General features: G+C 35.1%; 1 protein-coding gene across 1 annotated transcript in view; it reads right to left on the minus strand.

The window, feature by feature from the left end:
* The window catches only part of lrp4 (low density lipoprotein receptor-related protein 4), a 127,446-nt gene that overhangs the window by 65,637 nt on the left and 45,165 nt on the right, over window positions 1-16,644 (minus strand). The window contains 2 exon segments of the mRNA XM_048185291.1: window positions 1,454-1,570; window positions 5,317-5,463. Coding sequence (XP_048041248.1) covers window positions 1,454-1,570; window positions 5,317-5,463 — 264 coding nt within the window.

A 16,644-nucleotide genomic window follows, 5' to 3' on the forward strand; every position in this document is an offset into this window, starting at 1 on the left:
AGTCGTTAAATTTTGAGAAAAAACTCGTAAATTTCGAGAAAAATGTCGAAATAAAATGTTGAGAATAAACTTGTTAAATTACGAGAAAAAACTTGTTAAATTTCAAGAAAAAAGTAGAGATAAAATGTTGAGAATAAACTCGTTAATTTTCAAGAAAAAAGTAGTTAGATGAGAACAAATTCGTTAAATTGAGAAAAAAAAGTCGTTAAATTTTGAGAAAAAAAGTCGAGATAAAATGTTGAGAATAAAGTCATTACATTACGAGAAAAAAAGTCCTTTTTCTCATAATTTAACGAATTTGTTCTCGTAATTTAACGACTTTATTCTCAACATTTTATCGACTTTTTTCTCGAAATTTAACGAGTTTTTTTCTCGCAATTTAACGAGTTTATTGCCAACATTTTATCGCGACTTTTTTCTCGAAATTTAACGACATTTTTCTCATAATTTAACGAATTTGTTCTCGTAATTTAACGGCTTTTTTCTCGTAATTTAACGAGTTTATTCTCAACATTTTATTTCGAATTTTTCTCGAAATTTAACTACTTTTTTCTCGAAATTTAACAACTTTAATCTCGAGATGGTTTTATTTTTTTTTATTATTGCTTGGCCCTAATCCTCTTCCGTAAGTAGGAAGGTCAAACGTGTCTATGATTAAATAACTGAATAAAATACCCAGTAAAATATTCCTTTTAACATTTTCTTGTTCTCATTCATTGGAAGTATACAGGGCTAAGAGAAGATTTGTCACAAGCAAATTCTTAACCCTCTGGTGCTCCTCATTTAGTGGTCACACACATACTCCTGGTTAAAAGTGGACGAACACCTCAAAAGTGACTTTTGTTTACAGTAAAATAAATGTAATATTTTGTATTTTGAGGCAATTTAAAAGTACTATGGTAATGGCTAATGGTATTATGATCCATTTGTTTCCACTGATTTTTTTAGAATACAATTAACCCATACAATTTTTTTCCTTTTTTTGGGTATTATTTTTAAATTAACCCCTTCAATGCTGAGTGCTATTGTGATTTAAAGATTGTATGTTTTTCCCCCCATTCATTTCTGTGGCAGTCATATTTTAACCACGAGGAGTACAAGTCTTTTTTTAGGACCATTTAACCTTTTTGAATTATGTCCACAATTTGTGTGTGTGTGTTCACATAGCAATGCCACAAACTCACCAAGTGTCATACCATTCCAATGAAATAAAACATAAAAAAAAAAAAAAATCTAAAACATACAAATTTTTGGTCAAAACTTAAACATGAGGGTTAAACATGCTGTTTTAAATAAGTTAAATATACTTGAACTGTTTAAAATGTAAAATATAGAATTGCAGTTCAGCACAGAATCACCACATCAGTCTTTAAAAGAACAACAAAGCCAAACAAACTAACATGTTTTGTTTTTTTTATCTTTAAACTATAACAAAAAAGATAAATTTACTCACGACAGTCTTGTTCATCGGAGTCATCCTCGCAGTCATTGTCTCCATCACATAACCATGAGCGTCGGATGCATTTTCCATTATCGCAGTGAAAGTCTAGTGGTGAGCACGTGGGCAATACTGAAGGAATGAGATGAAATTAAAAACAATTAAACATCTAATTTCAACTTCTGACATTTTGAAAGATAAATAAATCTAAATATAAATAACAATAATAGCTGTTTTTGATGAGCGTACTTTCATTCGTGAATTGGACCGATCTGACTACATCTGTTCTCGAGTCAACAACTCACTGATTTAAATTATTCAGTCAGAGCGAGTCTCCAGTTAACATTTCACTGAATTCAAAGTCTGACTCAAAATGAGCCAAGAACGTGAGATCTTGAGAGTGAGAGTGGTCTTCAATGGCCTTCAAACGTTTGAAGGTCAAAATTACAGTTTCAATGCAGCTTCAAAGAGCTTTAAACGATACCAGACGAGGAATAAGGGTCTTATCTAGCGAAACGATCGCTCATTTTCTAAAAAAAATAAAATAAATGTATATGGTTTATAAACACAACTGATCACCTTGCACGTGCTTCCGCTTTCCGTATTCTTCAAAAAGCTTACGCTGTATGTCCTACACCTTCCCTATTCAACTTACGGAACGAACGCGGCGCCAGTTCCATTTTTTCCGTAAGTAGAATAGCTTTCCGTATTCTTCAAAAAGCTTACGCTGTATTACGCTTCCCTGTTCTACTTACGGAAAAAAACGGAACTGGCACCGCTTTCTTTTCCTGGAGCACTATTTTAATAGGGTATCTGTACTTTTACTCAAGAACTTGATTTGTGTACTTCATCCACTACTGGTAAAAATGCAGAAAGTTTTCTGTGATGGGTAAGTTTAGGGGTAAGGGACAGAATATGTAGTTTGTACGAAATCATTGTCTAAGGAAAGTATGGAATCCCAACAATAACATCTAATCATTCCTCTTTAGATACCAACTTTTCAATTGTGGGAAACAAGCCATTCTGCAATATTCTCCTGAACTCCAAAGCATTAAATGACTTTTCACAGTGAAGCAGCTCACCAATACCAGCAGCTAAAAAGGCTCCCCACACAATGACAGCTATTCCTCCATGCTTCACTGGTACAGATGCATTTATTATTAGATTTCCCACACCACTCTGGAGCCTCACCATGCAACTCGTGTTTCATTGGGATTTATCACTTCACAGAAAACTTCCCATATTCTGCCAAAAACTTCATTCTGTCTTTGATGTTTTTCTGAGACAACAATGGCTTTTTAAGTAGTGCATTTACTTGAATTTGGCTAATTTCCTAACCAATGATTTGTGGTTAAGACAATTAAAAGCTTAGTGTGTAGCCATTTTGGCCCCTTTTAGCCGAGGAGTGTGTGTATAAAAACCTGTACAGAAACCATATATCTATATGCGTATATGTCCATAGAAATGTGTGTGCATGGTAATGTTGTGCATGTCTGTGTGCGTTTTGTGTAGTGAGCTCTTCAGTCTTGTTCCTCATTAGGAATCTACATGGAGGAAGAGACTCCTGAGCCTTTCTGTGTTCTCAGGCTACGTTAGACTTTGCCTGAAGGCAGCATTGACAAGAGGCCATTGTTAGGATGGTGAGGGTCCTTAATGATTTCCCTAGTGCTTGTTCTGAACCTCCTGGATTAAGTATCCTGATGCGAGGGTAAAGGGCTTCTATATGGCCCTGTAAAGAGTGACACGCTCAGCTGAGCACATCACCCTCAGCAGGGTCATTCAGCCCTGTCAGGTGCAGTTTGTGAGGTGCTGCCCAAAAAGATGCTTTCTATTGTGCTGTTGTAGAATGATGTCAGAGCCATCCTGAATTTTGCCTTCTGTACCACACTGTGAATGTGAACTATTCCTTGTGAAAAAGAAGAGTTCCTTAATGGTATTGAACGTGCACTTGTAGTTTACTTAAGAAAATAGTATATTTAACACACTGTATGTGCAAATAACATAATATTAAAGAAATAAAAGGCCACTTAAGTGCACTTAAAGAGCGTACACTTTCATTAGTCACTTAAGCACACTTTTAAAAAGTGCACTGTTAAATTAATAATGTTAAATTAAAAGTTTTAAAGTAAATTTTTTACATTTTATATTCAAAATTGCATTTAAAGCTGCAGTCCGTAAGTTTTGCCTCTTTGTCGCCATCTCTGTTTGAAACCTGCAATTGCAGTTATTTGCGGAATTATCATCTTTATGTGGGTTGTGCATCAGCATGGCTCCTCATTGCGGATTAATCTAATGTTTGCTGTCAGTCACCACATCGGTGTGGATACTTCGGAATCACAGATTCAACGTCTTGGAAGTATGACCAAAGTAAGAATTTTCAGTGGAAAATGTCATCTGAACAAGTAACAAATCTGCCACTTTTGTTCTGAATAATTGAGAGTAAAAAAGCATTACAATAAATCGCGCTGCCAGTGGTGATTAAATCTAACTAACGCTTAGCTCAGATCACATCAAACCATGCAAATTATTATTATTGTTATACTTTCTTCTCAAATTGTTAGTGTTAACAACATCAGCGTTGCGTGACTATGTGTATTTAGTGTGTATTAGCGTTACCTGTAGATTTCAATTTCTGTACAGTCTAATCTCTAAAGTTAATCTGTCATCCCATACAATCCGCCATCCAAATGATAAGTTTAATTATTGCAGCTGATGTGAGAATTCTTCATGTAAACAGATGTAACATAATGATGACTTATAAAACATTATTACAAGTTTACCGTTGTAGGCTAAGGTAAGGAGATAGTTTTGAACACTGGCTGGTTATGTTCTCGTTCAAAAATCGATATTTGATCATTTTTAAACCAAAAAAAGTTACGGACAGCAGTTTTAAATTTAATATATTTTTAATATACTAAAGTGCAATTTCATCAAAACATGACACATATGTTTTAAATATAAATGACATTGAAGTATACATCAGTTATTTTACTCTAGTGCAGTTGTCCCTAGTTAGCACTCTAATGTTCAGCTAATTGCTTTTAATATAAATTTAAACTACAATAAATTGATGTATGACTTTCATGTCAAGTGTCCGATAACCTCACATTCAATTCACACTAGGTATATTCTTTTAAAAGTATATTATTTCCAAAATAAGTACTTTATAAGAAGAAAACTACTTCTTTTTTACAAGGGTTGTATATACATGCTAGACAAAGCTGAATTAAGTAGATCTGTTTGTCATACTTCACAAAAAATGGACTTCAGTTTCAGACTACGATTTCAGTCATGCTAAAATGCTATTTACATGACATTTTAAAAAGACAAATGATGGTTTTAGTCTGACTGAAATTGACTTTTAAAGTGCATGTAAATGCACTTTGTGATGTACAATCAATTTCAATTGTATTCCATTTGTACAATCAACTTGTACAACTCAATTGTACAATCAATTTTAATTGATTGTAGATGAATTCTCACTTCATCCTAGTGCTCGTTTTGTTCTGTTCAAAAGAATCACGTCACTGTTTTAAAGACTGAGAAACCACTACAAGCTCTACAATGCATGAGTGACATTTCTAAATGTTTTAGACTGAACCGCAAACCAATTCAGAACATTTTGCTATCCCGTTTGACCAATTAATAGAAAATTCATTTGAAGTGCACTCAATACTGCAACAATTGAAAAGATATTCCAGCAAACATATACATGTATGCTACCTTTGAAAATAACTTTTGTAGCCAAAGCAGAGGACTAAATAACAATTTTACCTGTCTTTGAATAAATAAATGTGTGTGTGCATGTGTATTTGTTTTATGTAATTATATTAAGTTATTGCATTCTCATGAATGTGTGTGTGGTAAAAAAGACTCACTGCAGCCGTCTTCATCACTGTGATCTCCGCAGTCATTGTCCCCGTCACACTGCCACTGCGCCGGGATGCATGTGCACTCGCCAAATGCACTGACCGCACATGTGAAGTGATTTCTTCCACAGGAGCATTCGGCAGCACTTAAAACACCTACAAAATACACATAAATACATGAGGTCAGAAGGGGATTTAATCATTAGTTCATTAGCCAGAAAATTTAAAAAGGATGTGGGCTATTCTAAATATTCAGATTCGATGGATTTTAAGTTTCTTCAGTAACACTTTGTAACAAAGTTTGATTATAAGTGAAGGAGGCGGGATTATCTTACGGCATTTCTTAAAAAAACTGTTATTTTATGCTAGTTCATATTGTTAAATTTAAAATGTGACGGATAACATGTAGCTCTTTGGGGTCACAATTATCTTCAACAACACATTTTTTCTTTTCCATTCAATTCAAACCCCCCCGTCGTCTCGGTCTCTCACTTCCTAGCTGTCAGTCTGAGATCTGAAGTTCAAGAAAATACAGAGGTCTCACCAGGCACAAACAGCAGATCATTATCCTGTCTCAATCACTGATTGCATCTTTCTATCTAGAGAAATGCAAAGAATGTTTATGAGAATCACCATTGGCTCATGTTCCCAAAATCACATGAGGCAAATTATTAAACAAAATAAAGGTGACCCTTGTAATGTCACAGACAAGATAAACACTTTAAATCCAACACAGTGAATACAAGTTCATCCAACTTATTCCAACTAAAATGACTATTACACTACTACTCTCAAAAATATGCTGCAATGCTTGCAATTTCTTCTAAACACAATAATTCAAGGATGTGTCTTGATTATTCCAGCCCACCTCCCTTCTTTCAAGTATGTGGTTAAATATGTATATTTCATGAGAATGACTATTTACTTGGTTTAATCATTTGCATCTATTTATTCCTCTCTGCTTCATCTCACTGTATTAAAATTTGCTTGCTTTGGACAGGATTATAAGAAAGTAACCGAATAAAAAAAAAATGTAGGGAATCAAGTAGAGTGAACTTGGCATGTAGAAGCACATGGTTCTGTGTTCCTTTTTGGCAAGCTTGAATAATTACAGCCCTTCTCTTGTGGGAGATCAAGTTATATATGCCATGTTTAGTCACTAAATGGAGCAAGACATTCATCATGTATGCTTTAAAGCCTTGCCATTTCTGTTTCAAAGTCAAAAACTCCTTAATATCTTTGAAACAAAGCAAACAACATCACTGATAAAAGTTAAATATATTCTATATACATAGTCCTAAAGCAAATTTGGGTGCTTGTAATAATATTTTTACAAAAACATTTATTATTAAAAGGTGCAGTAAACAATTTCTGAGAAAAACTGCTGACATTTGAAATCATCCCAAACAAACACACCCCTCCCTTCATTGCTCCAAACCAAAATGCACAAACACACAATGCAAGAGTGAATGTCTCTTTGTCATAGACGAAGATGATGACAAGAAAGAACAAAAAACCTTCCCACTTCGGTCTCTTCAGCACTGGAAAGCTTTTCTAATATTAAAGTGGGTCCTGAAGCTCTTGCCTGATTTTAACCCTTCTTTTCCCAGTGATATTTCACTGACCTTTTCTCTTTTATAATGTCTTTCAGCCATCTCTCTTTCTACAGTCTTTCTTCAAATGCCCCTCTTACACTCTCTCTCCTCCCCATCATAAGTGGACACGCCCCCTACTGCTGATTGACTACAAGTGCGTTTGTGGTGCTCAGTCCAAACATTTTCAACAGTAGTTCTCAGAAATCACTTACTACACTTTTATGCACAAAATACGCTTACTGATATTGCTGACAGATCTGATATTTGACAGTCAGCTAAACAGGTAAAAATGTCTTTCTGTAAGTGATACATACATACATACATACATACATACATATAGTCACAAACATATTTGGGCACTTAGAATAAAGCAATAAGCCCCAAGAAGCCGTGGTTTACAGTGAATTTATAACAGCCAAGGGCGTTGTTAGTGGTTATATATTCACTGTAAACCACGGCTTCATGGGGCTTATTGCTTTTATAAAATAGTTACCACACAATACAAATATTAAAGCCAAAAAAATATGTATCAATGCAACTTTCATGAAGTAAAATCATTTAAAGCCTTCCTTCCGCAGGAAAAAAAGAAAAAAAAAAAGAAAAAAAAAAAAATCGCCCCTGACCATGAACAGCAACAGAAGTTACATGTATTACGCCATTAGATGGTGGCAAAGATTGTCTTTATAAGCGAGTCACTCAGTCGCAAAGTCTTTTATATTGAAACTTGTTGTGAACATGGAACAAGACGCAAATGACAAATGCTTTGACTAGTGCTGTCAGTGTCAGCAGGGCATAAGAAAACCCATTAAATGTTAAAAGGACAAGATTGCAGTGGACATTCAAACTGATTTTTTATTATGAATATAGGACTGACCTGAAGGAAAATGCTAAATCTGAATGCAGGTAATACACTCGGTCACTCGATATCTCTCTCACAATACTCTTCTAGATAATGCAGTAAACTTCAATGAACACAATCAATTAAGAATATACATATGTTTATGTTGCTAAGAGTGGTTGCTAAGACAGAAACAGCAACATACACACTCAGTGGAGCACCGTTACTTGCAGTGCTCAGCGCAAATGAGTACACCCTCTTTGAAAAGTAACATTTTAAACAATATCTCAATGAAAACAAAAACAATTTCCAAAATGTTGACAAGACTAAGTTTAATATAACATCTGTTTAACTTATAACATGAAAGTAAGGTTAATAATATAACTTAGAGAACAAAATGTTCAGTTTTACTCAAATAAGGGTGATGCAAAAATAAGTACACCCCACTGAAAGTCTCTGAAGCAAAGCTAAATTTTAGACTACAAATGTCTAATTTAACAAGAATTCAACCACAGGCGAGTCTAATTATTCATTACACAGGTGTCCAGCAGACAGTTGACTATAAAAGGGTGTTAAAACCCCTTTCTATTTCATGCTTTCAGCAATGGCACCACATGGAAGAGAAATGTCTGAAGAAAGAAAAGACCTGAGAAAGAAAATAATTTCTTTACACCAGAAAGGTGAAAGCTACAAGAAAATCAGCAAAGCTTTACTTATCAGTCAGAATACTGTAGCAAAATAGGTACAAAAGTTTAAAAAATATGGAACTGCAACCATCTCACAGAGACGTCCAGGTCATCCACGGAAGTTATCACCTCGACAGGAGCATCTTCTGATGAGAAAGTCTATCTAAAGTTGAAGAAAGCCAAACTGGGGTGACTATTTCCCATGACACAATACGGCGTACAGAACAGAGTGCAGAGGAATGGCATGCATGGGTGCCATCCACAAAAGAAGCCTCTCCTAAAGCCCAGGCACAAAAAAGCCCACCTAGAGTTTGCCAGGGCCCATGCTGTCAAAGATGAGGACTCTATACTCTGGAGTGATGAGACCAAGATAAAGGTCTTTGGAACTGATGGCTTCAAAACTGTATGGCGTCGCAAAGGTGAGGAATACAAAGAAAAATGCATGGTGCCTACAGTGAAACATGGTGGTGGCAGTGTCCTTATGTGGGGCTGCATGAGTGCTGCTGGTGTCGGGGAGCTGCATTTCATTGATGGCATCATGAATTCAGAGATGTACTGCTCTATACTGAAAGAGAAGATGCTACCATCACTCCATGCCCGTGGTCGTCGTGCACTTTTCCAACATGACAATGATCCTAAACACACATTTAAGGCCACTGTTGGATTTCTGAAGAAGAACAGGGTGAAAATGATTCAGTGGCTCCTGATCTGAACCCAATCGAACACCTATGGGGAATTCTGAAGAGACAAGTTGAACATCACTCTCCATCCTCTCTAAAAGAGGTCATTCTTGAAGAATGGAAAAAGGTAGATGTTTCAAAATGTCGCCAACTTGTTCATTCCATGCCTAGAAGACTTGGTGCTGTCATTAAAAATCATGGAGGCCATACAAACTACTAGATGTAGCAGTTTTTGTTGTGGGGGGTACTCATTTTTGCATCACACTAATTTGAGTAAAACTGAAAAATGTGTAATCTAAGTTATATTATTAACCTTACTTTCATGTTACAAGTTAAACAGATGTTATATTAAACTTAGTCTTGTCAACATTTTGGAAATTATTTTGTGTTCATTGAGATATTGTTTAAAATGTTACTTTTCAAAGGGGGTGTACTCATTTACGCTGAGCACTGTATGTAATGTGGTCAGCTGTGTGTTTTCGGGAATTTACAACGACTTCCAACACGGCTCAACCAATCAGAATCAAGGGCCAGAACTATCCGTTTTGTAATAAGTGTAATTTTTTGTCATATTTTAAAAATGGCTAAAGTAGACTTTAAAAATTAGGTTTTGTCCTTATATATTTGTTTGCTGTTAGTTGTAACGAGTGTTTCTGTGTACTTCACTATATATGTTGGTGATAATACAAGAGAGAGACAGTTTATGGATAATATTTTAATGCACACTTGCAGTGTTTTATTAAGTGCTTACAGTGATTTTTTTAAAGTGAAAACTGACGCTTCATCTTTTGTTAAGTACAATAAACGCCATAAAACTCATCTGTAAAGTTTTGGCCATCATTCGGACGGTACAACAGGCTTGCAGTAATAGCCTATAGTGGATAAAAACAACAAGTTATAATCATAATTTAACCAAACTTTACCTGTTCTATCTCCATGCAGCATATATTCGCAGTTTCTGACATTATAGTGTTTCCTGACTGACTCCTGACACCGGAGAACGAGCTCTTGAAGCTCCGCCCCCTTAGGCCGAGTGCAGCAGCTCATTTGCATTTAAATGGCGCGTTTTTGCTCAACCACTAAAAGTGGCAATTTTAACATGCTATAAAAAAAAAATATCTGTGGGGTATTGAGCTAAAACTTCACATACACACTCTGGGGACATCAGAGATGCATTTTACATCTTGTAAAATGGGGCATAATAGGTCTCCTTTAAAATGCATTCAAGGTATACATTTATCAGTATGACAACATAATCGCCATTCTAAATTTAGAGAAAACATACAATTCTAAAACAAATCAAATTTAATGCAATGAAATTCATACTTGAAGTGTGCCTTGACTGTCCAAAAATATTTTGGGGATACTGTTTTTCAGATCCATTGTAATTCATTTTGAATAATAGATAAATATAATAAATGCTTTTTAATCTATTAATTACACAGCCTTTATTTCAAATTCTTTTTTTTCCATAAATACATTTTCTCTGTGCTTAAATGCCAGCAGCCAACAATTGGCAGACGTTGGCCACATCCACTGATCTAGAGTCTTCTTATCGCATTTCAGTAGTAATTATGGTTTAGACTTGACCAAGACTTGTGGTTATGAGTATCTGTGTGCCAAAGCAGAAACCAGAAGCAACTGGTTGAGCGAGAGGATTCACAAAATTCTTTGTGCAATCTAAGATCATACTGATTAAATGTTTGAGTATGTATGAAAGCAGAATGTTGAACTTCAGATTAGGACACCGACTGGCAAGATATAACTAGTATTGATGAAGATTTTGGATTGCTCTACATTATATGTTATGTTATGTTTAGCATCCAGTAGCACCATCATAGAACCAGGACTGGTAAAACTAGCATGCAAATGTGGATAATAGGGTGGAAATAAAAAGCAATGAAGCTGTACAAATGTGCACCCACCCATATGCATTTCCTAAAAAAAGTAATTTATTAATTTCCTTATTTTTGCTCAAAGCAGATAAATATAGCAAATCTGAGAAGACCAATTAAGTGAGATCACTTGTACGATAAAAGAGCAGCAGATCAGTCTGTACTCAAATTATCCAAAACATCATCTTTTCATTTTCCAGCTTTCCATCTCAATACCACCCTTCCATTTGCTGAAAACCCCTCACATCTGGAATCTCTTCTCTTCCCCCCTGTAGCATTGGTTGCTCTCCGTTACAGACACTGGCAACAAAAAATGCCAATACCTCACTGTGTGTGCATGTGTAACTGCCGTTCTCTCTAATTTCTATACCGTGAAATTACCCCTCAACCACAAAGATATATCAACATGTCTTTCCAGAAAGCTGTCAGACTTCTAAGCTTAACCCCTCAAATGCGAAATGAAGACACAGCTGTGGATGTATGAACGGGAGCCACCCTTTCAGCAAGAAAATCTACATTTAAAAAGTTCTTCAACACTGATGATAGATTTGCTTACCACAGCTCAGCAGTACTGCAAGTTGCTTAATCTATTCATTGTGTTAGAAATGGAACAAATGGAAGGAATTTTTTTTATATATTTTGCTAATTTCAAAAGAGCAAAAAAATTCAAAAAGAGCGAAAAATGTCTTTGAAATTGAAGTGAAAATGTTCAAGTTTCTGAAACCAGGGTTATAATTAAGAGCATTTAACTAAAGACTAAATCCATTAAATAAAAAAAAAAAAATTTTTTCATTACTTGAAAGCTAGTTGCCAAGGCAACATCTAATTTTTCAGTTAAAGTTAAAAAGTAAAATAAACTAAAACTTGTATAGACAAAACTAATAGAAATGACAAACACACTAAAATTACTAAAATCATTCTTTAAAATCAAGATGAAAACAGAAAATGTAAAAATTAATATTGAATATAGTTTAATATAAAATCTAATGTAAATAAAAAAAATCTAATATAAGTTAATTCAAATATAATCTATAAGCTAATCAACAATAAAAACTAATTATACATCAATAAAATAACATGAAACTTGTCTACAACTGATTGTGTTTTAACATAAAACGTCAACATCAGCGTGATAAAGTTGATATGATTAGTCATGAAGAGTATGCTACTGTGTGATATTTGGCAATAATAATAATAATAATAATAATAATAATAAAAAGTTCTTGATAAAAGAATAGTTCACCAAACAAGAAAATTTGATCATACACATTCAAACATTGTGAAACGAGATTAGCCTTAAACACGTCATGAAATGTCTTGAGGCTTCAAGTTTAAATGTGAAATAAAATATGGAAAGTAGTCAAATAGGATTACAACTAAAAAAATATTATTTGATAATCAATTAATTATGTCGATTATTTCTTGGAGAGGCTCCAGCATCTATGCGACACTACAGAACAAGCATTTTGGAGAACGGATGCAAAAAGCCAAATGTTTTCCTCCAGACAAATGTGAAAACTGAAGAATATAAGAAACAAATATAAATCAGTCACAATGATAAAGAAAAACAAAAGCACAAAAAAGCTAGCGCTGCCACTCAACTGAACAGATGTATGAAAAATGAACTGAAAAATGTCCACCTGTAAGTGAAAATTTATTTATGTACTTCCGTCCCCTTCTCTCTGATCCGAGAAGGATGTTCACAGTGTTTCTTATAAGGTTGGGGGAAAAGATAACCTGAACTGGTTTTTGGCTTTAAAGTTTAAAATATCTGCAACACAACCATAACATAAGCCCTTTTTTTACAGCCCCGTAGAGGGCATCCCATTGCAGATGCCAAGTGCAGAGTTTTAGTTTTGAATGATGAGGTACAGTAAAGGGGAAAGATACAGTATGATGTATTTAGAGGGTTAAAAAAAAAATAAAAGAAAAGGGAAAAGGACTGGAAAAGAAAAATAGGGCTTGTCTTTGAGTGCCGGTTCTTTTCCATCAGTCAGCCATTTTTAATGAACTTGGCTGTTCTAGCCTGCATTTGAGGCAGAGCTGAGAGTCAGTGGGCTGAAGGAATGGGAAAGGGGAAGTGTAACGGTGGCATGAACGTGAAAGGAGAGAAAAGAAGTTCAAAATGCAGCCTCGACTCCGAAACATGCAAACAGAGTAGGGTAAGAAGGAAAGATGTCCTCCTCAAGAACAATGTGCATTTATTTTTAAATTGTAAACACATTTAGACACAAGTTTAGCATTTGCAGGATTATGCAATCAGCTAATGTGTTATTAAGGAAATAAATGGAAACATTTGCTAAATTATTTGTCATGTACTGAAAAGACCTCAAATGCTTTATGAAGAATGACAATGATGCCACTCTGAATCATTTTTGAGCTTTACTTACAATACGCCAGCCAGCGTGAACCAAATAAAATTTGACATTATGAAACTGTGAATACTGAAAAAAATTGGTGCAGGATTACTTTGAAATCATTTTCACTCAGAATTTTGCAATTAATTACAAAGAATGCTACAAAGAAATTCAACAGCAAATAACACATTGAAACAAACATGAAATTATTATAGTATTGTAAAACTTAATGTAGAAATTATTTTTCAAGTTGTAAATAAAACAGTGTATATGAATTATTTGGAGAATTTAAACATTAAAGCAGGTAAAAAAAAATAGGGTGGTTCTACCCATAGGTTGAGGTTTAAAAAAAAAAAAAAAAAAAAAAAAAAAAAAACACATGCATGGATGGATGAATCCTTCACAATAAGATCAATAACAATAACTAAATACATAAGGCATATTTTTATTTCATTCCAACTTTAACACTGGGAATGCAGAATGAATTAAATTAAATGAATCAGTTCACTTAAATGGCAAAATATGTAAGATTTTGTAATTAAAACATCCAAAAACCATTCAAACAATGTTATATATTTTGTTAACTTGTGTACTAACATTATACCAGATGTTTCCAAGAATGTTTAAATCCAAAGAAATAAGCAATTTTAACCAGTGTCCCGACCCTTGTCATTTCATCGCTATCAGTGACGTCATACCCGTGTTTCCCTGGATTTCTGGTTTTATTTAGTAGAAACCATGGAAATACCAAAAACACTTTAATATATTATGTGTCATTAGTAGGGGTGGGAATCGGAGGGTACCGCACGATACGATACGATCACGATAAATGGCTCACGATAACGATAATATCGCGAGTCAGTGATTCTGCGATAATCGATATATCGCTAGACAATCCTATAATGATACATCACGATATTGGTCTTAATATGAAAACAAAATGCAAGTAAAAAGGTTAAGTGCAAGTTAACGGATAAATCCGATCTTCAGTTCCTGCGATATATGTATATACATAGAGTTCACGTCACCGAAAGCAAGAAATATGAGGTGCATTTTATTGACCATCAGTTAATTTCAAACTCAAGGAACGCAATAGGAGAGAGCGGCAACCCCACTGGTAAGTTCTCATTACTTTTAATGAAGATAATTGTGTGTTATGCGTCTTACTTTCACTTTCATATGCGGCAGTTTGCGCGTCAGCTTGCTGAAGAGATCTGCGGCGATGCGTGATTCAGTAGCGCTGTCATATCTGACTCTCACATGTTTCAGTTTTAGTATTTTTGGGAGAAGTAAAATTTACATATGTAGTTTCAACAACCAGATGCATTTAGAATGATACAGACAGTTTTGACTGGAATGCGTCTCAGACAATCCCCTGAAGTGGTTTGAGCGATCGGATTTAAATCCGTCTCAAATGCGTTTCGGAGGGCATTTAGACCTGGTCTTTTCACGATCGGATAGCTATCTGATCAGAGAAAATGCATGAAGTGACCAGGTGCAAACAGACCCTTAGACGTTACAAGAGAACAACTGTTTGGATACATTTACAGGCAGAAAACTAATCACTGTTAGTCTTATTGTTTGAATCTCATTTTCTTGATTTTCTTGATCTAGCTTACTACAGTGTGCAACAAGTGTCTCATAGCAGCTGCCAAGCGAACGCACAGAGTAACGCTATAGCATCATTTTCAACACACTCAAATGTATCAAATATGATAAAACAGCGCTGCGTTACCCCACATACACTTGACCGGAAGAAGCGGAAGTGGCGACTGCAGCATAATAAAAGTTCCGCTGCTCTTGAGCCATGTGTCGCGCTCGTCTCTCATTAGCAATCGCTCCAGCGGCCTCGTTCCGCTCCCACAGCACTCGGCCCTGCTCTGCTTCATACTCCAGTAACGTTAATAATCTTAACCATGAACATGATTTCTGCCCGAGTCCTGTCCCGATTCTTTTCCACCGCTCAATCTCGGCAGAATCAAGATATGCCTTTATTTTGAATAAGCGATCTCTAGCAGCGAAAAATTACATATTGTGCCTTTTGCATGGCATTTTACATGGTTTTGTAAAAATGTTTGCATATGTTCAAAACTGATTTCTTATGCGTTTTTCATTTGTTTCTCTCACCCCAATTCCAAAAGTATTAGTGCAGAAAAAGGAATCCGCTGTTGTGTTCAGACACAACTTACAAACAGACTGTTGTACTGTGAAGTCGTATCTCTTCACAAAGAACCACAGAATTGCTGGCAGTTGGAGGGGAGACAAACTGTCATTGTTCTTCCCAAGATTTCTTCAAATGTAATACCTAACCCATCTTAGGACTTGTCTCTTTTGCAAAACATACTATTTTTCTGTTTTGGCTGCTTTGCAACAATATATATTGTGAAAAGGGCAATACAAAAATAATTAGACTAAAATTCACAGCAGTTAATAGTTATTCAGTCTCAATTTGGAAGAGGAATCAGTAATATCTTGGATCATTTTACAGTCAGCGGAGGTGATTTACAACAGTGTAAAACCACTAGGAGCAAGGGTAAGATTTGTAAACCTTTGAGTTCATTTGTCATGTTTAATCAGTAGTGTCATTATTAAGAGAGAGTAGGGTAAGCTGGGTCACACTTATGTTGTCCTGTAGGGAAGGACAAAGAAGACAGGAGATTATCTATTAAGAGATATCTATTAATCTCCCGTAGTAGTACTACAAATTACTATGGTTAACATTGCAATAGATTTTACAATAGTTATGTTTAACTAATTTATCTTAGTCAAATGCTTTTCATTTTGCCGTTTGTGTATGTTTTGAGTAGACAATCACTACACATAATACTACTACATATCATGACCACAAATATCAATAATTAAGAAATATCACCATTTGAACTAACTTGCATTTATGTTCCCTATCTCTTCTTCTTTTGTCTCCTCACCTGACTTTTATGAATGTTTGCCACATTCCTCTGATGTTCTTACTACAAAATACTTGTTTGACTCCATTCCAGTTACCCAGACACTGCTATATGCTCTATATTGTCTGAGCTACCAGCTCAGAAATACACCAGTGTAAAAATAAGCCCACCCAGAGAGCCTTTCACAGGACGCATGCATCAGCAAACTCTCCCTACACACACAGACAGAAACATCTCTGGATCAAGCTGATCTAAGCAGATGTAATGACTAAACAATTCCAGCACTGAAATGATTTGTCTTGAGGCTTAAGTAGCTTGTCTGGATAACCTACAATCTTCTATAGCCAAACTTGACTACCAGCATGAAGTCTAGTCTAGTT

Source organism: Megalobrama amblycephala, linkage group LG3 (assembly GCF_018812025.1).
Source record: "Megalobrama amblycephala isolate DHTTF-2021 linkage group LG3, ASM1881202v1, whole genome shotgun sequence".
Taxonomy (NCBI): Eukaryota; Metazoa; Chordata; class Actinopteri; order Cypriniformes; family Xenocyprididae; genus Megalobrama; species Megalobrama amblycephala.